The sequence below is a fragment of the Schistocerca cancellata genome, chromosome 1, assembly GCF_023864275.1.
Source record: "Schistocerca cancellata isolate TAMUIC-IGC-003103 chromosome 1, iqSchCanc2.1, whole genome shotgun sequence".
Classification (NCBI taxonomy): Eukaryota; Metazoa; Arthropoda; class Insecta; order Orthoptera; family Acrididae; genus Schistocerca; species Schistocerca cancellata.
The window spans coordinates 775,539,557-775,567,193 of NC_064626.1; the positions used below are offsets into that span (position 1 = coordinate 775,539,557).

At 43.1% G+C, this 27,637-nt stretch overlaps 1 protein-coding gene across 1 annotated transcript in view; it reads left to right on the forward strand.

The window, feature by feature from the left end:
- Positions 1 to 9,204: 9,204 nt before the first annotated feature.
- LOC126187306 (BTB/POZ domain-containing protein Tiwaz) overlaps positions 9,205 to 27,637 on the forward strand; it is a 191,082-nt gene continuing 172,649 nt past the window's right edge. The window contains exon 1 of the mRNA XM_049928304.1: positions 9,205 to 9,305. Coding sequence (XP_049784261.1) covers positions 9,277 to 9,305 — 29 coding nt within the window. The 5' untranslated portion in view covers positions 9,205 to 9,276. The remainder of the gene's footprint in view (positions 9,306 to 27,637) is intronic.

Consider the following 27,637-nt stretch of genomic DNA (forward strand, 5'->3'; position numbering starts at 1 on the left):
ATAGCTTCTTTCAACATCGTGCACAAATATACGGCACCAGCGTACTTCTAGGAGATACTCCTCGCAAATACGTTACTTAGGTAAAGTTGTGTACCAACAAATAACAAATATCCTCGAGTAAATGATCAAAGAGACGGTCGCCAAACTAAGTATTGTTTTACACCGGGGCACGAAAATTTCCTCACTCCTGTGATATGACTCTGTTGTTCCCGATATTTAAAGAATACATAAGCAAGAATGCGATCGATTGATCAATTGAAATCAAAAGTTCCTTAGTTTTTCTGATCTAAATTCACGCATGATAGAAGTTGTTTCTGGTAGAGGATAATATATCCTGCCGACTACGGCATATGATTGCTTAATGTTCTTAACGCTATAGATTTTACACACATTTACTCAAACAGAATTCAGTTTATGAACGCAGTTTTAACTTCTGATTTTCTTTTTTGAGATAAAAATCGAAGTTTGCTATCACACGTTAACAGTCAGAAATACCTTTCATTCGCAAGGAGGTAATAATTCTTGTGAGAGCCTGGTTTCATAATTTGTATGGAGAATCCATGTGCTCCACCCTCCGAAAGGTAACTGGTGTGTGTTACAGAAACTTACCTTCTTAACGAGAAGGTCCCCCTTGATTTCGACTGTAGTTTTTGGCTTTACAAGACTGGAGTATGGCAGCTGTATGTTTCAAACTATTAAACAATTTTTGTTTTTTGTTGTGAAGCAAAAAAAAGGGGGGGGGAAGGATCATGCAAATGTTGTTTAGCCACTTTCTTCACTACGTAGAAGTGAGCACCCAGTATTTTTTATTCTGTAGTCCACCTCCTCTTCTCGAGAGCTGTTTAAAAGTGTAACACAGGGCACCATTCACGTAAACATTAAGTTGTTAGGAACGCAATATAAAACTGACTTCGACCTTTCTGTACCAGGACGCAGGCACGTACCTGGGTTAATGTAACTCGTCCACTTGCTGGAGTTAACAGTAAACAAATAGAAACAACGAAAATTGACACCGTAATATTTTTTCCTGGTATAATGCTATTTGGGATGGTCAAGCCAAATGGGACATTTCGTTTATTCCTTTTTTAATGAACGGTGTACATCTCTTACATCTCTTCTTTGTTATCCAAAAGCTCGAATAGTTTAAGAGTCTCACTTCAAGGCTGCCATCCGTAGACATCGTTGTTCATGTGCATGGGGAAGCAAGGAACTGAACGACAATAGCTCCATGGTGAAATCCTACCGATTTTTTGGCAGTGAATTCCGAGAGACGATGTAAATTCTAATAAATCGTGATGGTGTGTGTGGCAAAGACGATATCATTAATTCGAGCCTGCGATAGTAATAAGTTCCCCACTCTCAAATAACAGAGGTGGGACACCTTTCAGTTGCCTCTCACTTGACGTGCCTCCATTGGAAAGCTCGGGACGGTTGAGATATGGCGACCTTGCCAGCCACGTTACAAGATCACCCTTGCCAAACCATCGCGTAGAGAAGGTGTTGGCGTTATTCGGACGATGCACTCCAATACTGAAGTGAGCAGGCGTCCCGTCACGTTACGCCTTCGTCCTCTCGCGGACAACGAGAGCACCGTTTCCAACAACGCAAGCAGTATACCCAGAAGAAACGCCAGTCCATTCAAGTCGCGCACCAGAAGATTACGTACTATGAGGTCCTCCTGCACAACGACGGCCGAAACGTTGATTGGGAGTTGCACTTAATGACAACCCATCAAAATGGTATATGGCTCTTCATCGGTTACTGATTATCACACAAGGAGTGAAGGAAGACTCATTTATTGAAAGGAAACACACTGGAGTACAACAATAGCACTTTTCTGGATGAAAGACTGACAAAACTCAACTCTAGATAATAAATCGTTTCTGATGACTAGGGTGTATTTTCTGGCCTCTTAATGCACGCGGAGCTCTACTCTTCGTAACATGTACGAGACGAGCAAAGTGACGGATGCCCGTTGTTCGTGATTCTTCTACACGCTTTAAAATTATCTCTCCAAATTCTCGTCTAGGACTGTTAACGATCTAGCACCTTCTAGGCTTCAGGCACTTATTTGGGATGATAACAGAATATGATTACAATCACAGTCTGATTTGGCAGCACATTTGCCATCTCCATGTTTTCTGCGGAATGTGGCGAACGAAGCGATACAATATGCGTTGACACATCCGGCTTTGTTTGCTCCTCCTCGCGCTGTGTCAAATGACTTCAGGTTTGGACGTGTGTGTATCCTTTCGGAGTCTGATGATCAACGTCTTGCTGACCCGCAGAAGTCTACCATTTCGTTTGACGAATCATATCGTTGATCCATCTTTTCTTGTTATGTCAATCGGAGGCATTTGTGTTTGGCGTGAAAGATACGGCAGTTTCTTATTTTTTCTTCCACCTTGTTCTCTGCGGGGTTACAGACGGACCATTCTCGAATTCATATTACTGTTTATGTTATCCATCATCATCTCATAATATTTTACATACTGTGCCTCTTTGATTCTTTGAGTCGATCATCCCCATCCTCACTTATTTTCTTCCATTTTCAGTATAATTAAGTCAAGTTTATATATCTAGCATTCATTATCAGGACTTCCTTATCAATTCTACGACTACGTCATTACTCTGCTATTCATAATAAAGTGCCTGGCAGAGGTTCAATGAACCAACTTCAATCTGTCTCTCTACCGTTCCGCTCTCTAGCGGTGCGCGGGAAAAATGAGCACTTAAATTTTTCTGTGCAAGCCCTGGTTTCTCTTATTTTATCGTCATGATCATTTCTCCCTATGGAGGTGGGTGTCATCAGAATGTTTTCGCAATCGGAGGAGAAAACTGGTGATTGAAATTTCATGAGAAGATCCCGCTGCAACGAAAAACGCCTCCGTTTTAATGATTGCCAATCAAATTCACGTATCATGTCTGTAGCACTATCTCCCCGATTTCGTGATAATACAAAACGAGCTGCCATTCTTTGTACTTTTTCGATGTCATCCGTCAGTCCCACCTGATGCGGGTCCCACACCGCACAGCAATACTCCAGAATAGGGCGGACAAGCGTGGTGTAAGCAGTCTCTTTAGTAGACCTGTTGCACCTCCTAAGTGTTCTGCCAATGAAGCAGTCTTTGGTTGGCTCTGCCCACAACATTGTCTATGTGATCATTCCAATGTAGGGTATTTGTAATTGTAATACCTAAGTATTCAGTTGAATTTACAGCCTTCAGTTTTGTGTGACTTACCGCGTAATCAAAATTTAGCGGATTTCTTTTAGTACTCATGTGAATAACATCATATTTTTCTTTATTCAGGGTCAATTGACACTTTCCCCCACCATACACATATCTTATCTAAACAATTTTGCAATTCGATCTGGTCAACTGATGACTTTACAAGACGGTAAATGACAGCATCATCTGCAAACAATCAAGACGGCTTCTCAGATTGTCTCCTATGTCGTTAATATAGGTTACGAACAATAGAGGGCCTGTAACACTTCCTTGGGGAACGCTGGATATTACTTCTGTTTTGCTTGATGACTTTTTACTTTCGATGACGAACTGTGACCTTTCTGACAGGAAATCACGAATCAAGTCATACAACTGAGGCGATGATCCATAGGCACGCTGTTTGGTTAGAAGACGCTTGTGAGAAACGGTGTCGAAAGCCTTCTGGAAATCTAAAAATATGGAATCAGTTTGATATCCCCTGACGATAGCACTCATTACTTCATGAGTATAAAGACCTAGATGTGTTTCTCAAGAACGATATTTTCTCAATCCGTGCTATGTGTCAATAAATCGTTTTTTTTTTCGAGATACTTCATAATGCTCGAAAACAGTATATGTCCAAAAACCCTATTGAAAATCGACGTTATGGATATGGGCCTGTAATTCAACGGATTACTATTACTTCCCTTTTTGGGTCTTGGTGTGACTTGAGCAATTTTCCAGTCTTTAGGTGCGTACCTTTCAGTGCTTTATAAGCAACCCTCTCGAGAAAAATAATGCAAAGTGTTAGGTCCTCGTTAGAAACTCGACGTCTGAGATTGTCTTCAAAGTTCTCTGTTCCTCCGTGTGCATGGTATGACTCCTAATCTCGTTGGCAATGACACTGGAGGCGGTAATGGAATGACGAATGCGGTACTTCTCGGTTCTTGAGGAGAACTTTGTCAGTTAAGATTTATCATCGTGGTGCGATGTATGCAGGCAATGTACTGCTTTTCCATATTGGTTTTTACAAGTGCTTCACTGAGACAATTTGTCGAAATTAGCTGATCGCACGATTAAATAAAAGTCACGGTACAGCCTTCTACGGACCATGTTTACGTATATTAAACATCTGGAGGTTGTGGATCCCTACAGATACAAAACTTCAATGTTTAACATTAATAAATGGAATGCTAGTGCGTGTAAATGACTGCAAAGAAGTATGGATACAAATAGCAGTTCCGATTCTCGTAATCGTACTAGCACTGCCGTTGGAAGATGTTACATTACTTCTTAGATTCTTGCGCAAAACTACGAGTATGTTAACTGTCTTTTCTCGTCGTGTTTCTTGTAAATAAACCCTTTCAATGTTTAACATTAACAAACGGACTCGACTAATCTGTAAATGAGTATCAAGAAACTTTCACGTGAAGCATTTCTTTTTATCTTTCTACCAATGGAACTGAGACGTTTATTTATGCCGATAAGTGTCCAAACTGCCATAATTCACTTCCAGTTTCAAGGACGTGAGCTGATTTCACTATCAATGAAAAGGTTATCATGAGAGCGAATCAGCTTCTTGTGTCCCTTAAACAGAAAAAAGTGAACTAATTAGTTTTAATAGTAGTGTTAAACATATCCACAGACTCATTAAGTAATTATTTTGCGAAGTGTTTTAGTTTCCACGAACCATAAGGATAAATCTGATAACACCTAAGCTTTTATGTTAAGAAAAATAAGCCAAATTTTTGAATGTTGCATTACTGGAGCAAGACCTCAGATATATTTATAGTTATGGAAATACGGTTCTGCCTTGTGCGAACAAATATTATTCTTGTTTAAAACCCAAACATGTTTCGGTTAAGTTTCACCATCGTCGGTGTGCTCCTTTATTTTCTGTCTGTTAACGTGTAAAGTAATTTTGCATCATAATATGTAAAGTTTTTGAATAATTTTATTAAAATTTATAAAATTATTAACAGGAAAGTAATACTTCAGTATCATATGTTGATGTTTAAGTGGCTATCTGGCACTTGCAGTAAAGTCGATATTTTGTTTCAGATTGTTATATGCAATTAACGAGTATTTTTCTGCTATGTTACGTATAGTTAGCAAAATATCGGGCCTAAAATGAAACTATCGTTTTTTCTGCTTTGCTAATGTTAGAGTGCTGGCATTATATAATATACCGCTGTCAGTACTGATCTCTTGTTTTGTTCTGATAAAATAATAGCTTTCGAAAAATGTTGTGGATATATTTTGGTTACGTATGCGCTCATAAAATGATGAATGAGAGAGAGAGAGAGAGAGCGGTGAGGGGGGGGGGGTTGTGTGTGTAAACTGAATGTACTTATTTCCTGATAATCCGGCTTTTTTGCGCCTCTTTTTTGTGAAGTGTGTGTTCTAAAGTGCACTGTCACTATCATGCAGTTGTTATGCCATCTTGTTTTATGTGTTACGGGCGGTTCGTTCGTGCGCAGCTCTGTTTGGACGCCGATTCTCTTTTTCCACTTACCTGACGCGAGCGCGCACACACTGGAACTACGAACACTCGAGCCGGCCGCTGTGAGCCAGCGGTTCTAGGCACTTCAGTCCGGAACCGCGCTGCTGCTACGGTCGCAGTGCTGCCTCGGGCATGGAAGTGTGTGATGTCCTTGGGTTCAAGGGGACTGATGACCTCAGATGTTGAGTCCCACAGTGTTTAGAGCCATTTGAACCATATGAACGAACACTCGGCGCCATTCTGCGCAGCTGTGCGCCGCCGTTTGTGCTCAGTGTGACGCTGCACGGCTCGGTGTGACCGGCGTGGACGCGGCTTCATGTCCTTGATCTTCCGATGGTTCCTTTGGAGCTGAGAACCATGTTCCGTTGCACAATGCAGTGTATTCGTTCATTATTTCTTTCCCTTCTTTTATGGCCATTTGTGTATGGAATTTGTTTCTGTTACAAGTTTCTTTGGATAGCTCTGTTTATATCTGTTAGTCTGTGGTTAGTGTCCATAATGTACTTTGCAAACGTCGAATGACTGCTGTACACTTAAGTACCCTTCTGTGTTCAGTTTATCTAAAGCTAAAATTTCTACCTGTCAGCCCGATATAAACTAAGCTACTGTCTTGACATGTGAGTTGGTTGAACTCAGTTTTATTTGTATATAATTATTTTTTCTGCGGCTATTTTCAATCCTTTCGGAAATAAAACAAAAATTTTTTGGTTCAAGATAGAACCGTATTTCGTCAATAATACATTAGGAAACAAAAACGAACAAATTGTGATGTTCAAACAAAAGATGAATAATAATAATCTTTTATTTTTTGTATTTTTAAACCCAGTCAAGTAAGCATTTGGCAATGCAGTATACGGTTTCGACTAGGCAGTGGTTATCTTCAGACTAAAGCCACAATTTGCAAGTAGTTTCCGTCGCCTTGTCATCAATACGTATATAGATATGTATTGTTGTTATAGGTAACGTACAGCAGCGTAGTCAATGGGACGGAAACTGCTTACTTCCTTGGTCTTTAATCTGAAGATTACCATTGGCCGGTCGAAACCGGTTTTTGAATTGTAAAAATCTTTGACTTACACGCCAAGGCGATACGTCCTTTTTTTTTTTTTTCTTCAACCATCAGTCTTCTGACTGGTTTGATGCGGCCCACTACAGATTCCTCTCCTGTTCATAATGGTTCAAATGGCTCTAAGCACTAAGGGACTAAACAACTGAGGTTACCTAGACTTAGAACTACTTAAACCTAACTACCCCAAGGACATCACACACATCCATGCCCGAGGTAGGATTCGAACCTGCGACCGTAGCAGCAGAGCTGTCCCGGACTAAAGCTCCTAGAACCGCTCGGCCACAGCGTCCGGCTCCTCTCCTGTGCCAACCTCTTCATCTCAGAGGAACGCTTGCAACCTACGTCCTCGATTAGTTGCTGAATGTGTTCCAATTTTTGTCTTCCTCTACAGTTTTTGTCCTCTACAGCTCCCTGATGTCTTAAAGGATGTCCTATCATCATGTCCCTTCGCCATGTTTTCCACATATTCCTTTCCTCTCAGATTCTGCGCAAAACCTCCTCATTCGTTATCTTTTCAGTCTACCTAATTTTCAACGTTCGTCTGTAGCTCCGCATCTCAAATGTCTCGATTCTCTTGTGCTCCGGTTTTCCGACAATCCGTGTTTCACTACCATACAATGACGTGCTACAGACGTATATATCAGAAATTTCTTCTTCAAATTTTAGCCTACGTTTGATACTACTAGACTTCTGCCAGTGTTAGTCTGCTTCTGATGTCCTCCTCGCTCCACCCGTCAATGTTTGTTTTGCTGTGTGGGTAGTAGAATTCCTTAACTTCATCTATTTCGTGGCCATCAGTATTGATATACGAGCTGATATCGATAAATGGAAGCGCACATCAGAAATACAGGTACATTATGTGATCAAAAGTATCCGGACACCTGGTTGAAAATGACATATAAGTTCGTGACGCCCTCCATCGGTAATGCAGGAATTCAGTGTGGTGTTGGCCCACCCTTAGCCTTGATGATAGCTTCCACTCTCGCAGGCATATGGTTCAGTCAGGTGCTGGAAGGTTTCTTGGGGAATGGCAGCCCATCCTTCACGGAGTGCTGAACTGAGGAGAGGTATCGATGTCGGTCGGTGAGGTCTCGCACGAAGTCGGCGTTCATCGCAAAGGTATCTGTAGGATTCAGGTCAGGACTCTGTGCAGGCCAGTCCATTACAGGGATGTTATTGCCGTGTAGCCACTCCGTCACAGGCCGTGCATTATGAACAGGTGCTCGATCGTGTTGAAAGATGCAATCACCATCCCCGAATTGCTCTTCAACAGTGGGAAGCAAGAAGGTACTTAAAACATCAGGGTAGGCCTGTGCTGTGATAGCGCCACGCAAAACAACAAGCGGTACAAGCCCCCTCCATGAAAAACACAGTCACACCATAACACCACCGCCTCCGAAGTTTACTGTTGGCACTACACGCCCTGGCAGATGGCGTTCACCAGGCATTCGCCATTCCCACACCCTGCCATCGAATCGTCACATTGTCTACCCTGATTCGTCACTCCACTGTTCAATCATGTAATATTTCGCACCTTACACCAAGCGAGGCATCATTTGGCATTTACCGGCGTGATGTGTGACTTATGAGCAGCCTCTCGGCCATAAAATCCAATTTTTCTCACCTCCCGCCTAACTGTCTTAGTACTTGCAGTGAATACTGATGCAGTTTGGAATTCCTGTGTGATGGTCTGGATAGATTTCTGCTTATTACACATTATGGGCTTCTTCAACTGTCGGTAGCCTCTGTCAGTCAACAGACGAGGTCGGCCTGTTCGCTTTTTTGTTGTACGTGTCCCTTCACGTTTCCACTCCACTATCAAATCGGAAACAGTGGACCTAGGGATGTTTAGCAGTGTGGAAATCTGGCGTACAGACGTATGACTCAAGTAACACCCAATCACTTGACTCCGTTCGAAGTCCGTAAGTTCCGTAGAGCGCCGCATTCTGCTCTTTCACGATGTTTAATGACTACTGAGGTCGCTGACACGGAGTACCTGAGCCGCGCGGAACTAGCCGAGTGGTCTGAGGCGCTGCAGTCATGTGCGACTGATCCCGGCGGAGGTTCGACTCCTCCCTCGGGCATGGATGTGTGTGTTTGTCCTTAGGATAATTTTGGTTAAGTAGTGTGTAAGCATAGGGACTGATGACCTTAGCAGTTAAGTCCCATAAGATTTCACACTCATCGAACATTCGAGTGCCTGGTAGTAGGTGGCAGCACAATGCATCCAATACGAAAAATGTTTGTTTTTGGGGGTGTACAATTACAACGTAGCATTTCCATAGCACTAGGATTCCAAATAAGGATTTCCCAACTTACAGCTCTTGTGACGTAACGCTATTTTAAGCCAACAGATTTTAGAATTTGTTGCTATCAACGCTAACATCTAATACAGACCTTGTTGTTGTTTATGTTGCAGGAAGAATGTGAAGTGCGAGATTCGAGGCGAGGCGGACGGCAAGGAGCCCAAGGACCTGACGGCGAGCACCAGAGCCATGTTCCCCAGCTCGCAGATCAAGATGAGGTGAGCCGGTGGGCGTTCCCACTCTCTCTCTCACACACACACACACACTCACTCTCAGCATACGGCACAACTGCACTGACAGGACAAAGGCGGTGCGGCATTCAATGAACTGCCGCAGAGAACCTCTGCCACATCCAACAGCCTGCCTGTATTGAATCAACCCTTGCCCAGTGTGGTTGCGGTTCAGTGACGCGACGCTTCTGAGATCTAACGGGAACGTTAAAGGGGTGCAGGCGAACGAATAGGCTTACTTACATATTTAGAATTAGTTCCTTGAATGAAAAGTACCACGTCGGGCAACAAGTTTGCTCTAGTGAACTCGACCAGCAGCCAGGTATTCAGTTTCCTCCCAGTTTATATCCAAGCACAGAAGCTCCCTTTGCAAAAATTCGTTCCCAGCTGTTACGAGGTCTTCCTCTACTTCCGTAACTATCGGTCTGCTTACACAACAGTTCTGATTTGGGGATTCTACTTCCTTTCATGAGTAGAACAGACCCGCAAGCTTGACTCTTATTTCAGTAACGATTTTGCACAGGTTGCCCAGACCACTTCTTCTCAGCACTTCATCATTTCAAGCGATAACTGATCCAGATTCGCCTCAAGCTTGTGCGCTGATTTACAGGTCTCACATACATATGTGGTCATCAGCAGGAAGATAAAGGGGCACAGCTGAAAATTGGGGACATACTTCTAGAGTTAAATGGCAATATGGATCGCACTTCATGGAAGATAGCAGAATACTTCCCAGTTCTGCTACTGTTATCTACATCTAAGTCCCCACTAATACATTTGAGGCTGCCGAGGTATGGAAGTCGGTCAGCATGTTTTAATACATTCTGCTGCAATATAATTTGAGTAGATACATTTCCACTTTTTATGTACACTACTGGCCATTACAATTGCTAGACGACGAAGATGACGTGCTACAGACGCGAAATTTAACCAACAGGAAGAAGATGCTGTGATATACAAATGATTAATTTTTCAGAGCATTCATACAAGTTTAGCGCCGGTGGCGACACCTACAACGTGCTGACATGAGGAAAGTTTCCGACTGATTTCTCATACACAAACTGCAGTTACCGGCGTTGCCTGGTGAAACGTTGTTGTGATGCCTCGTGTAGGGAAGAGAAATGTGTACCATCACGTTTCCGACTTTCATAAAGGTCGGATTGTAGCCTATCGCGATTGCGGTTTATCGTATCGTGACACTGCTGCTCGCGTTGGTCGAGATCCAGTGACTGTTAGCAGAATAAGGAATCGGTGCGTTCAGAAGGGTAATATGGAACGCCGTGCTGGATCCCAACGGCCTAGTATCACTAGCAGTCGAGATGACAGGAATTTTATCCGCGTGGCTGTAACGGATCGTGCAACCACGTCTCGATCCCTGAGTCAACAGATGGGGATGTTTGAAAGACAACAACCATCTCCACGAACAGTTCGACGATGTTTGCAGCAGCATGGACTATCAGCTCGGAAACCATGGCTGTGGTTACCCTTGACACTGCATCACAAACAGGAGTGCCTGCGATGGGGTACTCAATGACGAACCTGGGTGCACGAATGCCAAAACTTCATTCTTTCGCATAAATCCAGGTTCTGTTTACAGCATCATGATGGTCGCATCCGTGTTTGGTGACACCGCGGTGAACGCATATTGGAAGCGTGCATTCGTCATCGCCATACTGGCGTATCGCCCGGCGTGATGGTATGGGGTGTCATTGGTTACACGTCTCGGTCACCTCTTGTTCGCATTGACGGCACTTTGAACAGTGGACTTTACATTTCAGATGTGTTACGATCCGTGGCTCCACCCCTCATTCGATCCCTGCGAAATCCTACATTTCAGCAGGATAATGCACGACCGCATGTTGCAGGTCCTGTACTTGCCTTTCTGGATACAGAAAATCGTCGACTGCTGCCCTGGCCAGCACATTCTCCAGATCTCTCACCAATTGAAAACGTCTGGACAATGGTCGCCGAGCAACTGGCTCGTCACAATACGCCAGTCACTACTTTTGATGAACTGTGGTATCGTATTGAAGCTGCATGGGCAGCAGTACCTGTACACGCCCTCCAAGCTCTGTTCGACCCAATGCCCAGGGGTATCAAGGCCGTTATTACGGCCAGAGGTGGTTGTTCTGGGTACTGATTTCTCAGGATCTATGCACGCAAATTGCGTGAAAATGGTATCACATGTCAGTTCTAGTATAATATATTTGTCCAATGAATACCCGTTTATCATCTGCATTTCTTCTTGGTGTAGCAATTTTAATGGCCAGTAGTGTACATCATGTTTCCCTGATCACTATTTATTTTTAGCCTCACAGAACTGTCCATTCCATCCAGCTTGGTAGTCATTAGTTGTACACTTTGTGACGTTTCTGCCAGAAAAACGATGTTATCAGCGAAATCCAAATCAGTAAGTCTAGACTACTCAGTCCAACGTTTGCTCATGTTGGAGTAGTCATGAGTTTTTCTCATTGTGAAAACTATGAGTAACATGAAAAGGGATGGTAACAAATTGCACACTTCATTAATGGTGTGGGGCGAAAATTCGGCATTCATCAATCCACGTATCAACTGTGCAACCATTGCATTTAAGTGTCATCTGTAGAGGCCAACTTATACATTATCGCAGGTATCCTACTCTGGAGCAGGAAGAACCACGGTTCAACACTGGCACAGATGGTGACCCGGAGGGGTGCTGAACGAAGTGGCAATTCCGTCTGATTTGCAAAATTCAGATTATTCTTAGCACTATGGGACTTATCATCTGAGGTCATCAGTCCCCTAGACTTAGAACTACTTAAACCTAACTAACCTAAGGACATCACACACATCCATGCCCGAGGCAGGATTCGAACCTGCGACCGTAGCACCAGCGCGATTCAGGACTGAAGCGTCTAGAACCTCTCGGCCACAGCGGCCGCCCCTGATTTGCAACGACAGAAATTGCGTAGGGAACGTCTAACCAAAAGCGAAGTCCAAAATATAGCGGAGGTTGTCGTAAAGCGTGATTAATCCGTTCTATTACTAATCGAAGTCGATAACAGTAGACAAGCAAGTTCGAAAGCTATCATATGGCGCGCCAACTACGTTACATTAAATACGAAAGAGTAAATGCGATTCCACCGGCCGCTCTAGTCATGCGAGATCTCGTGTCAACAGCCACGCTCACCACACACTTACTTTAGTTTACTTTTCGTGTCCGGAAACCAGGTCACAATCTTTCAGCCCAGTATAGAGCCACGTCCAAGGCTTTTTTCTTGTCCAGCCATAAATCGTCGGGGTTGCACCTGTAAGGGCAGTTGGGCAGACGAGCAGATGCTCCATATTTTGCACAGCGCCAAAGTAACATCATCCGTGGTTCCAAGACCCCACGTAATCATATTTGCCCTCACTGGGGCCACACCTGTCCTTATTCGGTTCATTGTCCTCCATGTTTTCCAGTTTGTGCTGAATCCGCTGGGCACTTCCTGTGCAGGTGGGTAACCAGCTGGTGGTTCTTACATTATCCTTTACGGGATTTCAGTCATGCGAGTTGACACTCACTTCCAAAAAGGGGATGCCCATCGTCAATTGTTTGTCTGAGTCTCTCTGTGAATTCATGTGATATTCTCCGAGAGTTGAGATCTGCAAATCCGGCAGTTCTATATAGTTTTGGTAGGCAAGTAGGTTTCACCACACAACTCGGTTACGCCACACATAGTGCCATGGGAGAACTCTCCCACTGTACAGGATGAGAATCGCTGACTGCTGGTTCATATCAATTCTCGGGCTGGATGGAGTGCCTGAATCGCTTTCAGATACTAAAGCAGTGACAATCAGCTGAGGTAACTGGTGGACTTAACAGTATACTGTATAACTTCAGATCGCCACTTCCTGAGAGATTAAACTCTGTGTCAGTCCGGGACCTGAACCTGGGTCTTCGCTTCTCATAGATAATGCTATTACTAGTAAGGAAAACCTTCGGGATCCAGTCTCGGTCCGATACTCGCTTTTTGTGTCCAAAATTTTCATACCTGCATACATTCCTTACCTTCAGTAGTAAATAGAAGCAGGAGCTCTATTAGAGCACTTCCGACAAAGCAGCATTAAATAAAACTGCCCTGCTCAGTGGAACACGAATATATGGAAACATACGTTTTCATTAGAATTGCTGGTCAAGCTTTGTTATTACATACAGGTTGTTTCAAAGCCTTTACGACAAACGTATAGGGATAACTGATCAACTCAAGGGGAATATCTTTAGTTAATATCTTTGATGACGCTTCCCAGCAACACTAGGCATCCTTTAGCATTCACCGGCCCTGAGACGAAGAGATATTACGGAGCCAGCAGGATTTATTAAGCAGGTTTGTAGCATACTACCCAGCTCAGTAAACCGACAAGAGTGATTTTCAACCAGAAAACCATACGAATAAGTGTCTTTAAAATGAGGAAGGAACTTCAATTTTGCTCAGCCTGCAGCCTTTCACGCAGAGCAGATTCCTGGATACTAGGCAACACGCATTACATACGAACACCACGGAGTGCCTACAACCTGCCGCCTCCAAGGGGCATACCCAATCGAACGAGGCCTGCGTCGCCGGGAAACGTCAGTGGAGATTTTGTCTGCAACAAAGGTGTTCCCCATGACGTGATCTATAACCCCCCAAATGTTTCTCGCAAGGACTTTGAAACATATTGTATATCACATCAGACTGAGGGTCCTCACTGTCAGAAGACCATATACCCTTGCATGTAATTTTTCACATACGTATAATCTTTCGCATAGTTCGGTATCTCACTGGAACTGGTCTATTTACTGAGCCTTTCCCACATCCAGTTTCTTCCGTCTGTTGTGCTACAGTGAGAGATAAATAATCAGATGCGATTCAGTGAAAGCTGTCTTTTCATAGACCTACAAGAGTCAAGGCTATTACCGAGAAATGATGACAGTCTAAAACCGCGCTCGATGTTTACCTTCAGCGTCTCAACGTTTTCGATTTAACGCAATCTCTTATAAGATAACCACTGAATACTGTTCCATTATTTTATAATGGAATTTTAAAATGAATTTTTGGCACATTAACACACCTGATTCATACCTTGAACATCCCATAGAAAAAATATTACAAGTTACGACACTCAAACAATGAGCCATGTAGCAAAACTGGTAGGCGAAAGGTCTCCATTAAAAAATATACTTGTTAAAGTTTAATTGGAAATGAATGTTTAGTGATTTTCGACGGTCCTGCATCGCATGTGTACTTACTGCAACCAAAATTCACAATAATTCATTTCTAATAATCTAATCTTAGTCTTTCCATTTCTTGGTAACTCTTCATCTAATTATTTCATCATGCGTTCTTTTTAAGACCACTTCATTTAGCGATACACACATGCTTTCACAGCATCGCATTTAAGTGTCTCCATTTTTTCTTCAATTCTTCAATGACCTGCATTTCACTGCCATAAAATGCTCTTCTTGTAACACTATTGCAAGAAAATGTAAAAAAAAAAGTCGTAATAGAAAATAGACCATTTGGGAATGGAACTTTGCGTCCATAATGTAGTAGTGACAACTGATTATTAGAACGTTAGTACAGGCACATCACTTCGTGCAATCGTGTATAAACCGAATAGTCAGTAATAATGTCAACAGCGATTTCGGGAGCAGGCAAGTTAATTAGAATGATTTTTCTGCTGACGATAGCAAAACGATACTGACTTTAACACAAACGTTTCAGGAGTCACATATATTAAAACTAAAGGATAAATATATTAGTAAAGTGCTGTAAATGATAGGATTGTATAATAACGGTAATACGTGTGGAGAGCATACAATGAAGCTGTAGTACGAAGCTAGGATGGTTGCATAGCATGTACTGATGTTAATTACAGCAAACACCGTCTTACGCCACACTACTCATTTTTTTAGTTAGCTTATGAACAAAGTGACTCCCTATTTCAGTACACCTTTATGTAGAACATAGGTTCAAAATCTGTTAACAACGCACTCGGAGAATCACCTTTGCGCTATGTAAAGGCACGTCTGTTGTTAACTTGAGGATGTAGCTTGAAGAGCATCATTTGTGAAAACGTTAAAAGTTTTATATACTATAGCCAGCATTATATTGCGAATGTGATCCACCGATTGTCTCAAGTTACAAATACCAAATTATTGACTCAGAGCAGAGTGCATTATTTAAGATTTTGTAGGGACAGACTTTCATAGTATGGTAGTTACTAATTGCAGAATTATAGATATATAATGGAAACATCATTTCATACAAAATCAACAAACACACAAATGCCACGTATGTTTCGTACAGGCTAAACGACCACAGAGGCAACCAAATAAGAAAGATCGTACAGAATTCTAAACGTTACTCATACGTTACTCCATGACGTGCACGCGATCAACGACAAAGAATGAATTATGTAAGCACACGAGAAGACGAATTTGGAGTAATAAAGAAAGCCAGATTTCTATACGCATCCACTACTCTGCAGTTCATTCTACCAGAATGATCGGATTTTTCAGTCGCTTCCTGGTGATCCAGCGTTCCATCAGTCACTGGACTGAATCTCCAGGTTGCCCTAATTCAGAACATCTCAATAGTTGCAGCGAGCGACTACAATGAGCCGTCCGTTCGTCTTTGCATTTTCTGAAATCACCTCTCTGTTTTGTGGAGACAACGTTAGTCTTCTGACTGGCTCAGTTCGTTGCGACCCGCCACGAATTCCTATCTTGTGTCAACCTCTTTATCTCTGAGTAGCACTTGCACCCTACAGTTTCATTTGTTGAATTTATTTCATTATTTGTGTTCCACTAGACATTTTACCCTCTACAGCTGCCTCTAGTAATGTGGGGCCCTGCCCACTCGTCTCATATAGGGTGCCTAGAGGATGCTGCGCTCTCGGAATGCTATACAACAATTCAAGCAAGTAACATTAGTAGTTTTATTTCAATAAAGCAGATTGACAATACTTAACTTCGAAATAACAATGGTGTCGCAAACGATGGGCGACATGCAAACAGTAATGTTCTTCGCTATAGAAAATGTCCAAACAAGCAGTGGATATGGAACGCCAATAACTGCTCTCGTAGCACTCTCTGCTAGGCCGTGCTAATACTCAGCGAATACTGTCCACTAAAGTCCGGCGGAGGCTGGCAGGAGTGGTGCTTATATTCGCTTCCGCTAGGTGCTGCTCCTATCGTGGTGACGTCCTGGTGAGCGCGCTGTTGGCTGATGTCGTCTCACCGCCTTCTCTGGTTTTGCGTTTTTCTTCTTCGTTCCGGCGCTTCATCTACATCTACATCTACATTTATACTCCGCAAGCCACTCAACGGTGTGTGGCGGAGGGCACTTTACGTGCCACTGTCATTACCTCCCTTTTCTGTTCCAGTCACGTATGGTTCGCGGGAAGAACGACTGTCTGAAAGCCTCCGTGCGCGCTCGAATCTCTCTAATTTTACATTCGTGATCTCCTCGAGAGGTATAAGTAGGGGGAAGCAATATATTCGATACCTCATCCAGAAACCCACCCTCTCGAAACCTGGCGAGCAAGCTACACCGCGATGCAGAGCGCCTCTCTTGCAGAGTCTGCCACTTGAGTTTGCTAAACATCTCCGTAACGCTATCACGGTTACCAAATAACCCTGTGACGAAACGCGCCGCTCTTCTTTGGATCTTCTCTATCGCCTCCGTCAATCCGATCTGGTACGGATCCCACACTGATGAGCAATACTCAAGTATAGGTCGAACGAGTGTTTTGTAAGCCACCTCCTTTGTTGATGGACTTCATTTTCTAAGGACTCTCCCAATGAATCTTAACCTGGTACCCGCCTTACCAACAATTAATTTTATATGATCATTTCACTTCAAATCGTTCCGCACGCATACTCCCAGATATTTTACGGAAGAAACTGCTACCAGTGTTTGTTCCGCTATCATATAGTCATACAATAAAGGATCCTTCTTTCTTTAGTTTGTGGTTACGCCAGAACAAGTAATTCCCTGATGTCTTAAGACATGTTCTATCAACCTATCCCGTCTTCTCGTCGGTGTTTTCCATATGTTCTATTTTTTGCCGATTCTACTGAGAACCCCCCCCATACCTTATATTATTGTATTTATATCATAAAATAACGATGGTACTCAAATCTCTATAGCTTTTGCGAAAGAAATATACCCCCACACACTGCAGTTGCAGTACATCTCGCACACTACTATTTTAACAGTTCTCTTTATCAAATATTTCTTTATTTCGCAAAATTGGTTGAGGCGTGATCAGTCCAAAAGTTGCAGTAAAAGCAAACTGGTTCTAATAAGTAAACAATGACTATAATTTGTATACGAAAGTCTGTAGGGTCACAGTCTACAGCTGTGCTCTTCGACCATAATGAATAATGAAGCTTTTTAGTCACGAAAATCAATCTAATTCGTCTGGATCTGCCTGTTTCCCGAATACAAGTGCTCACCAAGTCGCTACTTTACTACGATTTATATTGTCTGCCTCCAGCATGGTCAGCCATTTCGCATCGACTTTTGCAAGACGGTTTCCTGCAGATTTTTTCATACATCATTCATATTTTGTACTGCCTTCTACCCATCTTCCATTATATCGTTGTTTGTCTTTTCTCATCTCTTGGAATGCCGTGTACAGGTTATAAACGATAATTGTTTGCAACGTACCCTAGTGGTATAGAGAAAGTCTTGACGAACAATGTGGTGTAGGTCACTAGTGATCTGTCTGAGAAATAACCTGAAAGTGTCCTAAAAGAGCCACCTAAACTACAGCGGCGCATGCACGGCGACCTATGTTTTGAATATCGTCTCTCTCCCTTAACGTCGACTTAGTCGATCAGCTTTTTTATTTTTTGCATTAGTAGTTCAAAGTTCCCCATGACAGTAACGGAAGAAAAAAGACTTTCGTAAAGGTTATGTAAAAACTAACTGTGTAAACTTAACAAGATAAAAGCACAATATTCTGTAGTAAGAAGGCCGGAAAAATAAAACGATTTGTTAGTTTTACGCTGTTAAAATTTACAAAATTTGGATGTAAATTTTACAGGAGCGTCGATTTTGCTCTTTGTAAGTGTAAGAACAAGACGTGTCTAATATTCAAGTCCAATTTTATCTAGAAAAATTAATGAGCTCTAAATAGTTAAGGCTAACCAAATTGGCCGGGTAAGGGACAGAGAGGACACTCAAAATATCGATTGGTGCGTATGCACTGTGGGTTATGTGGCCTTTGTACGCCAAATTGAGCTGTTTCTCGGCTTGACAGACCGCAAGTGTCCCCTACCAAATTGTTCGTCTCGGTTTCCCCTACACCACTCCAAAACATTGTAAACTGTTATGGTTTGGACCTTGTAGACCGTCTTCGGTACACTTACCACACATTCTTAAAGTTACCTTTGTCATAGCATTATTTACTTTCTGTAGCTAAACAAAGAACCAGATAAGGATGTCGAATGCTTGCTGACTTGTACATGGTGATTGAAAAAACAGTACAGGTATCAGATGCTTATAACAGACAAACTGGAAAAGACAAACGCATTGCGCATGTAACTAGACAGAGGAACGTTCAGAGTTTTGTGTTCGCACGGGCACTACACCATACGCTCAGTATGAGCACCATGCGTTGCTTGAGAAACATCGAAACGGTAATAAATTTCATTCCACACACGAAGGTTTGATTTCTCAGATGCTGAAGAGTAGCTCTTATGTAGGACACAGGCTGTCTTTTATGTACCCCTACAGGAAAAAATCGCAAGGTGTGAGCTCTGGTGACCTGGGAGACAAAAAACAATGAACATTTTATTGCCCTTCTCTTCGCCCAAGTTACATCACAAAAAATGATTTCTGTCATGGTGCAGTCGTCGCGTTGCTACAAACGAACAACAGCGCATCTGTGTCAAAACTTTGAACCTTCCAGTATCCGGTGATAATTGCTATGTGTTTCTATTTTTTATAGGTTGCCTGTAGTCAACAGCTGAAATCTGTTCTTTCGCTTTGAATCGCACCCTATTAGATGAATTTCCCATCGCCTCCTCTGCATTCGGAAAGTTTTCCTCGCTCTCCGGCTCTTTTGTCAACAGTGGAAGCTCAGATCCCATCCTATGACGCAATCTCAAATCTCCAATACACAGCACACATGTTTATTACAGAAAGACGAATGTGCCTGAAACCTAAACTATGTTTGTAGGGCAAAAACTTGGGTAACCCTAAAGAGATTCAGAAGTCACTGACCCATGAACTGGACAGTTCCTCACAGAACACCTTTATAAAGTCATAATAAGTGGCGAACACGTGATAACTGGTTTACTACTTCCAGTGGACCATCTTTCGACTTTATGAACGGCAATAACGCAAGAGCTGTCGCTTGTTTTAAAATCCCTTTGCAGTCCTCTCTGGTCGTGTACAGCCGTGTGCGGCGCTGCCGGAGGAGCTGTTAGCCTTTGAAACTAGACCTCCCTCCCTCTAGTTGCGGCGTTTATCACAGCCGCTCTTAATTACAGGAGTCTCTGGCTGAGCGACGTGTCGCGTGTTGAGAACGCGACTTGTGTGTCTGTAAAAGCAAGAAACGCGGCGCTTTCTGCCTTGCGTTACACGGGCCGACTAATTACGGCAGCCGCCTGCGCGTTTGAAGACCCTCGTAACATATATTTTACGAAGTTAATTACTGACTTGGAGACGGTTGTCCCCATGAAATAAAATGTGTTTGTCGCCAGTATGGGACCTGTGACATAAAGTATTACCGAAATCTTCTAACACTTTGCGAAATATATTGTTTTAAGAGCTCTAACGTATGAGAGCTGCTTTCTCTTTTTCTCTGAATATAACAGAAAATACTTTCACTATTCTGGAAGTGCCAGCCAGGCAATAAACTGCACTGTAAATAAAAAGCCTCAACATATAATGCGGTACGTAACGGATATGGCGCAAACAATGTGGGATAGAACAGCTTTTCTAACAGATTTATCTCAATACTATCGACGAAACGGCACCTCTGTAATGAAAAAACATACCGAAATCGATTTCCTATATTGATAACCGTCGGGTATTTAGAAGAGCCAAAATTGTAAACTGAGCCCAGATGTAAATATAGAAAAGTTTGCATATCCTCCCTCTGCGGCACAAGACACCAAGTTAGCAGTAATTGAACAAGTTTATTTATTAAAGATAAATAGCACATCTACTTCGATGTGGATTGAAACAAAACACAAAATAAGTCAATTCTTGAAATAAAACAATAATACTTCTGGCTGCTGAAGGCCGGTTAGATTGCACTGCGCTCAAGTTCCTTAAACGTACACGTTATCAAAATCAGAATACCGTAGGATGCTCATTGTTAATGTACAAACTTAAGGAACGAAGTTGAACGGCCGTAGAGGGCAAAGTTATCCAAATCCGGAATGTAACAGATTAAATGTTAAACAAGAATAAATTTACAAATCCACAAGTCTGCCACGACAATCGAGTCTCCACCTTCTGCGGCCACACTCTAAGTCCACAGCGGATCGAGGGTTACTCCAAGTTAACAAATAACTGGATAGGACAGCTGTAAAGTCCTAAGGTAAAGGTGATGAAGACAGAACAGTTAGTTCGTCCTATAATTATTGACCAGGTTTTGGAAAGGCTGATCTTGAGGAGCCATTGGTTACACCAGGACGTAAATTGATTGACATGGGTTTGGAAGGATCGTTGGAATTTCTAGGATAGTTGTGTAGTCAACATACTGAAGGAAGTGGATTGGTGGGGGTGATTTGGGCACATCATCAGCAGTGTAGAGGAGGTGAAGGAGAGGGGAGAGGGCAGAGCCTTGGGATACTCCCGCAGTGGGATGGTAGGTATGGGAATTGGTACTGTTAACAGTGACAAAGAATGGGCGACTAGACAGGAAGGATGCAGTAAGAGAGACATAGTTAACTGAAAGTGCATATGTCTCGAGTTTGAAAAGGAGACCAGAACGCCATACCCGGTAATAAGTTTTTTCTAAGTTGAGGGAGACAAAAGTAGCAGATTTACGGGACACGATCTGGTGGGTTAGGAGATGCGTGAGGTGCATGAGCTGATCATTAGACGAGAAATAAGGGCAGAAACCACACTGGTTGACGGAAACGAGGCGATGTTGTTTCGAGCGTTGAGAGGTATTTCCGGGGAGGATGAATCTAAAGACTTTGCTATGCACCGAGGTGAGCCCGCTCTGGCCCCAACACTGGATACAACCCGCTCTATTTTTGAGCAAGTGTCTTGTGGAAGAGAATAGGTCTCTGCAGCCTCTGGCGGTGCTTGGGTCTTCTAATGTGCAGTTAAAGCGGTCGTCTATCTTCCGGAAAATTGTCCCCTGTGTATTAAGCATCTTCAAAGCACTGCAGGCACAGCTGCAGTACAGCAAGAGGTATATTTATAGCCCAGAGTTCATGCGATTCCCTTTTTTTTTCATGTGAGCACTTTAGCATAACTGGAGGAGAAATGAGTCATGAAATTAATCACCAACGCGATGGTCATCTACATGACTTGTTCACGACACAGTTCTAATGGATGTTGCATTCATCCCTCCTCAAAACCAGTCCAGACGACAATTTCCAGTGGTACTAGATCTTAAAGTGGGGTGAGGACCATAGTACAGTTCGAGCTCTCCAGGAAAAATGGAAAAAATCTGTATCTAATCTAAGATCATCTCGAAATTTTTGAACTGAACTTATCTTCTCAGCTGGCACACTTTTAGATTTACACTGAGTATCTTCACAAACAAGCAATGTTCATTATCTTCCGAAGATTTAATATGTGCCACAGCCAAGCACGTAGAGAAAATTGCACCCGAAAAGAAATGTAGCCTCTCGGGTGGAGTTCAGTATGATGGTATTCAAACTAACCTCGGCTTGATGGATTCTTAGCATTATATTTTGAGGAAAGATTTTGCAGTTATTCTTCAATGTTCATTTACCAACTGTAGAAGCGACAGGGACCACTGCAGCCTCATTCCGTGCCTCTCCTCTGCAGAATTCGTCGTGGTGTTGACAAGCTTGCCCTTGATGGACAGCTTGGAGTCTTTTTGAATTTATTGTCCGTCTCTAATACGAGGGTCATTTAATAATTAAAGAGACAAATTGGTCTGGGGAAAAAACTGTTAGTAGGGCAAGTTTGGTACTTTTATGGCTTTTAGTTTGCATCACTGGGAGGAACCGTGATCAGCTGATGTATCAACATTGTTTTGTTTATAGCCTCAAAATTACATTTCAAGATAACGCGTCCGCTTAAACGTCCACGTTAGTTGAACAGCGTTCTGTTATTCGTTTTTTACTTGCTGAAGGCGAGAAACCAGTGAATATATACTGTAGAATGTCTAAACTTTATGGTGAAGGTTGTATGAATCGTGCAAATTTTTACAAGTGGTCGCGACTCAGTGACTGACGAACACCGTTCTGGCCGACCAGTTGCAGTTTCAGCTCCCTCACTTGAAAGTCGAATTGATGTCATTATTCGTGCCGGCCGCCGTGAGACTGTGGAAATGATAGCTGGTAAGGTACAAATTAATACTGGTACAGTTCATAACGTTATCTGTAAGAAGCTGAAGTACCGCAAAACATGTGCAAGATGGGTCCCAAAGGAGTTGACACGGCTACACAAGGAAACAAGGTTGAGAGTGTGCACAGACATAAAGGAACGTTCTGAAAGAGAAGGTGAGTACTTCCTCGACAAAATTTTACATTGTGATGAAACTTGGGTTCACTATTATAAGCCAGATTCAAAAAGACAAAGCATGAAGTGGAAGCACACTAACTCACGTGTCAAGAAAAAATTCAAAACACAAGCATCAGCAGGAAAAGTTATGTTGACGGTGTTTTGGGATGCTGAAGGTCCAGTTTTTTATTATTATCTCGAAGAGCAGCGTACAATGAACAGCCAATATTACTCGGATTTGCTTTTAAACAAGGTGAAGCCAGCCATGAGAGAGAGACGTCGTGGATCTCAGAGGAGAGTTGTGATTCTCCAGCAAGCCAACGCACGTTCACATAATGCTCAACTAACCTGTGAAACCATCGACAAAATGGGCTGGGAAATACTGGCTCATCCTCCTTACAGTCCTGATTTAGCACCTAGTGATTACCATATATTTGGTGCAGTGAAGGAGGTATTACATGGTAAGAGGTTCCAGGACAACAAAGACGTGAAAAGTTCGTGGGAAATTGGTTCAAACATCAAGATAAAGAGTTCTTTGCAGCCGGAATAAAAAAAGCTTGTAGCTCATTGGAACAAGTGCATAAATGTTCAAGGGGATTATGTTGAAAAGTAGAAAAAGTATTGTTTTGTAAAAATAAACGTTTTTTCCTGCAGTCCAATTTATCTCTTTAATTATTAAATGACCTTCGTAAAATCGAAGTCGACACAACGTTGAAACTAAATTTTTCAGTCCCCAAGAAAAGAAAAATGATATTTACACGGTACAGCAGGGGCAGCCAAAAATTCTGGTCTTAAACTGTGCCCTGGGTCTACATCTACATCTACATGACTACTCTGCAATTCACATTTAAGTGCTGTCAGAGGGTTCGTCGAACCACAATCATACTATCTCTCTACCATTCCACTCCCGAACAGCGCGCGGGAAAAACGAACACCTAAACCTTTCTGTTCGAGCTCTGATTTCTCTTATTTTATTTTGATGATCATTCCTACCTATGTAGGTTGGGCTCAACAAAATATTTTCGCATTCGGAAGAGAAAGTTGGTGACTGAAATTTCGTAAATAGATCTCGCCGCGACGAAAAACGTCTTTGCTGTAATGACTTCCATCCCAATTCGCGTATCATATCTGCCACACTCTCCCCCCTACTACGTGATAATACAAAACGAGCTGCCCTTTCTTGCACCCTTTCGATGTCCTCCGTCAATCCCACCTGGTAAGGATCCCACACCGCGCAGCAATATTCTAACAGAGGACGAACGAGTGTAGTGTAAGCTGTCTCTTTAGTGGACTTGTTGCATCTTCTAAGTGTCCTGCCAATGAAACGCAACCTCTGGCTCGCCTTCCCCACAATATTATCTATGTGGTCTTTCCAACTGAAGTTGTTCGTAATTTTAACACCCAGGTACTTAGTTGAATTGACAGCCTTGAGAATTGTACTATTTATCGAGTAATCGAATTCCAACGCATTTCTTTTGGAACTCATGTGGATCACCTCACACTTTTCGTTATTTAGCGTCAACTGCCACCTGCCACACCATACAGCAATCTTTTCTAAATCGCTTTGCAACTGATACTGGTCTTCGGATGACCTTACTAGACGGTAAATTACAGCATCATCTGCGAACAACCTAAGAGAACTGCTCAGATTGCCACCGAGGTCATTTATATAAATCAGGAACAGCAGAGGTCCCAGGACGCTTCCCTGGGGAACACCTGATATCACTTCAGTTTCACTCGATGATTTGCCGTCTATTACTACGAACTGCGACCTTCCTGACAGGAAATCACGAATCCAGTCGCACAACTGAGACGATACCCCATAGGCCCGCAGCTTGATTAGAAGTCGTTTGTGAGGAACGGTGTCAAAAGCTTTCCGGAAATCTAGAAATACGGAATCAACTTGAGATCCCCTGTCGATAGCGGCCATTACTTCGTGCGAATAAAGAGCTAGCTGCGTTGCACAAGAACGATGTTTTCTGAAACCATGCTGATTGCGTATCAATAGGTCGTTCCAAAAATGGTTCAAATGGTTCAAATGGCTCTGAGCACTATGGGACTTAACATCTATGGTCATCAGTCCCCTAGAACTTAGAACTACTCAAACCTAACTAACCTAAGGATAACACACAACACCCAGTCATCACGAGGCAGAGAAAATCCCTGACCCCGCCGGGAATCGAACCCAGGAACCCGGGCGTGGGAAGCAAGAAATAGGTCGTTCCCTTCGAGGTGATTCATAATGTTTGAATACAGTATATGCTCCAAAACCCTACTGCAAACCGACGTCAATGATATAGGTCTGTAGTTAGATGGATTACTCCTACTATCCTTCTTAAACACTGGGGGCGACCTGCGCAATTTTCCAATCTGTAGGTACAGATCTATCGGTGAGCGAGCGGTTGTATATGAGTGCTAGGTAGGGAGCTACTGTATCAGCGTAATCTGAAAGGAACCTAATCGGTATACAATCTGGACCTGAAGACTTGCCCGTATCAAGCGATTTCAGTTGCTTCGCAACCCCTAAGGTATGTCCTTCTAAGAAACTCATGCTAGCAGCTGTTCGTGTTTCAGATTCTGGAATATTCCATTCATCTTCCCTGGTGAAGGAATTTCGGAAAACTGCGTTCAATAACTCCGCTTTAGCGGCACAGTCGTCGGGAACAGTATCATCGGCACTGCGCAGCGAATGAATTGACTGCGTCTTGCCGCTTGTGTACTTTACATACGACCAGAATTTCTTCGGATTTTCTGCCAAATTTCGAGACAATGTTTCGTTGTGGAACCTATTAAAGGCATCTCGCATTGAAGTCCGTGCCAAATTTCGCGCGTCTGTAAATTTTAGCCAATCTTCGGGATTTCGCGTTCTTCTGAACTTCGCATGCTTTTTCCGTTGCCTCTGCAACAGAGTTAGAACCTGTTCTGAGTACCACGGGGGATCAGTTCCATCTCTTACCAATTTATGAGGTATGAATCTCTCAATTGCTGTTGCTACTATATCTTTGAATTTGAGCCACATGTCGCCTACATTTGCATAGTCAGTTCGGAAGGAATGGAGGTTGTCTCTTAGGAAGGCTTCTAGTGACATTTTATCCGCTTTTTTAAATAAAATTATTTTGCGTTTGTTTCTGGTGGATTTGGAAGAAACGGTACTGAGCCTAGCTACAACGACCTTGTGATCACTAATCCCTGTTTCAGTCATTATGCTCTCTATCAGCTCTGGATTGTTTGTGGCTAAGAGGTCAAGTGTGTTTTCGCAACCATTTACAATTCGCGTGGGTCCGTGGACTAACTGCTCGAAATAATTTTCGGAAAAAGCATTTAGGACAATCTCGGAAGATGTTTTCTGCCTACCACCGGTTTTGAACAAGTATTTTTGCCAACATATCGAGGCTGGCTCTGAGCACTATGGGACTTAACAGCTATGGTCATCAGTCCCCTAGAACTTAGAACTACTTAAACCTAACTAACCTAAGGACAGCACACAACACCCAGTCATCACGAGGCAAAGAAAATCCCTGACCCCATATCGATGGAAGGTTGAAGTCCCCACCAACTGTAACCGTATGAGTGGGGTATTTATTTGTTACGAGACTCAAATTTCCTCTGAACTGTTCCGCAACTATATCATCGGAGTCTGGGGGTCGGTAGAAGGAGCCAATTATTAACTTAGTTCGGCTGTTAAGTATAACCTCCACCCATACCAATTCGCACGGAGTATCTACTTCGACTTCACTACAAGATAAACCACTACTGACAGACACAAACACTCCACCACCACTTCTGCCTAATCTATCTTTCCTGAACACCGTCTGAGACTTCGTAAAAATTTCTGCAGAACTTATTTCAGGCTTTAGCCAGCTTTCTGTACCTATAACGATTTCAGCTTCTGTGCTTTCTATTAGCGCTTGAAGCTCAGGGACTTTCCCAGCACAACTACAACAATTTACAACTACAATTCCGACTGTTCCTTGATCCAAGCACGTCCTGTATTTGCCATGCACCCTTTGAGATTGCAACCCACCCCGTACTTTTCCGAGGCCTTCTAACCTAAAAAAACGCCCAGTCCACGCCACACAACCTCCGCTACCCGTGTAGCCGCCAGCTGAGTGTAGTGAACTCCTGACCTATTCAGCGGAACCCGAAACCCCACCACCCTATGGCGCAAGTCAAGGAATCTGCAGCCAACACGGTTGCAAAACCGTCTGAGCCTCTGATTCAGACCCTCCACCCGGCTCTGCACCAAAGGTCCGCAGTCGGTTCTGTCAACGATGCCGCAGATGGTGAGCTCTGCCTTCATCTCGTAAGCAAGACCGGCAGCCTTCACCAAATCAGTCTCCTCAGATCCAAAGCGACACACGTCATTAGTGCCGACATGTGCTACCACGTGCAGCTGGCTGCACCCTGTGCTCTTCATGGCATCCGGAAGGACCCTTTCCACATCAGGAGTGACTCCACCCGGAATGCACACGGAGTGTACACTGGATTTCTTCCCCTCCTTAGCCGCCATATCCCTAAGGGGCCCCATTACGCGCCTAACATTGGAGCTCCCAACTACCAATAAGCCCACCCTCTGTGATTGCCCGGACCTTGAAGACTAAGAATCATCCTCTGAAACAGGGCAGGCAGCTGCATCTGGCTCAGCCA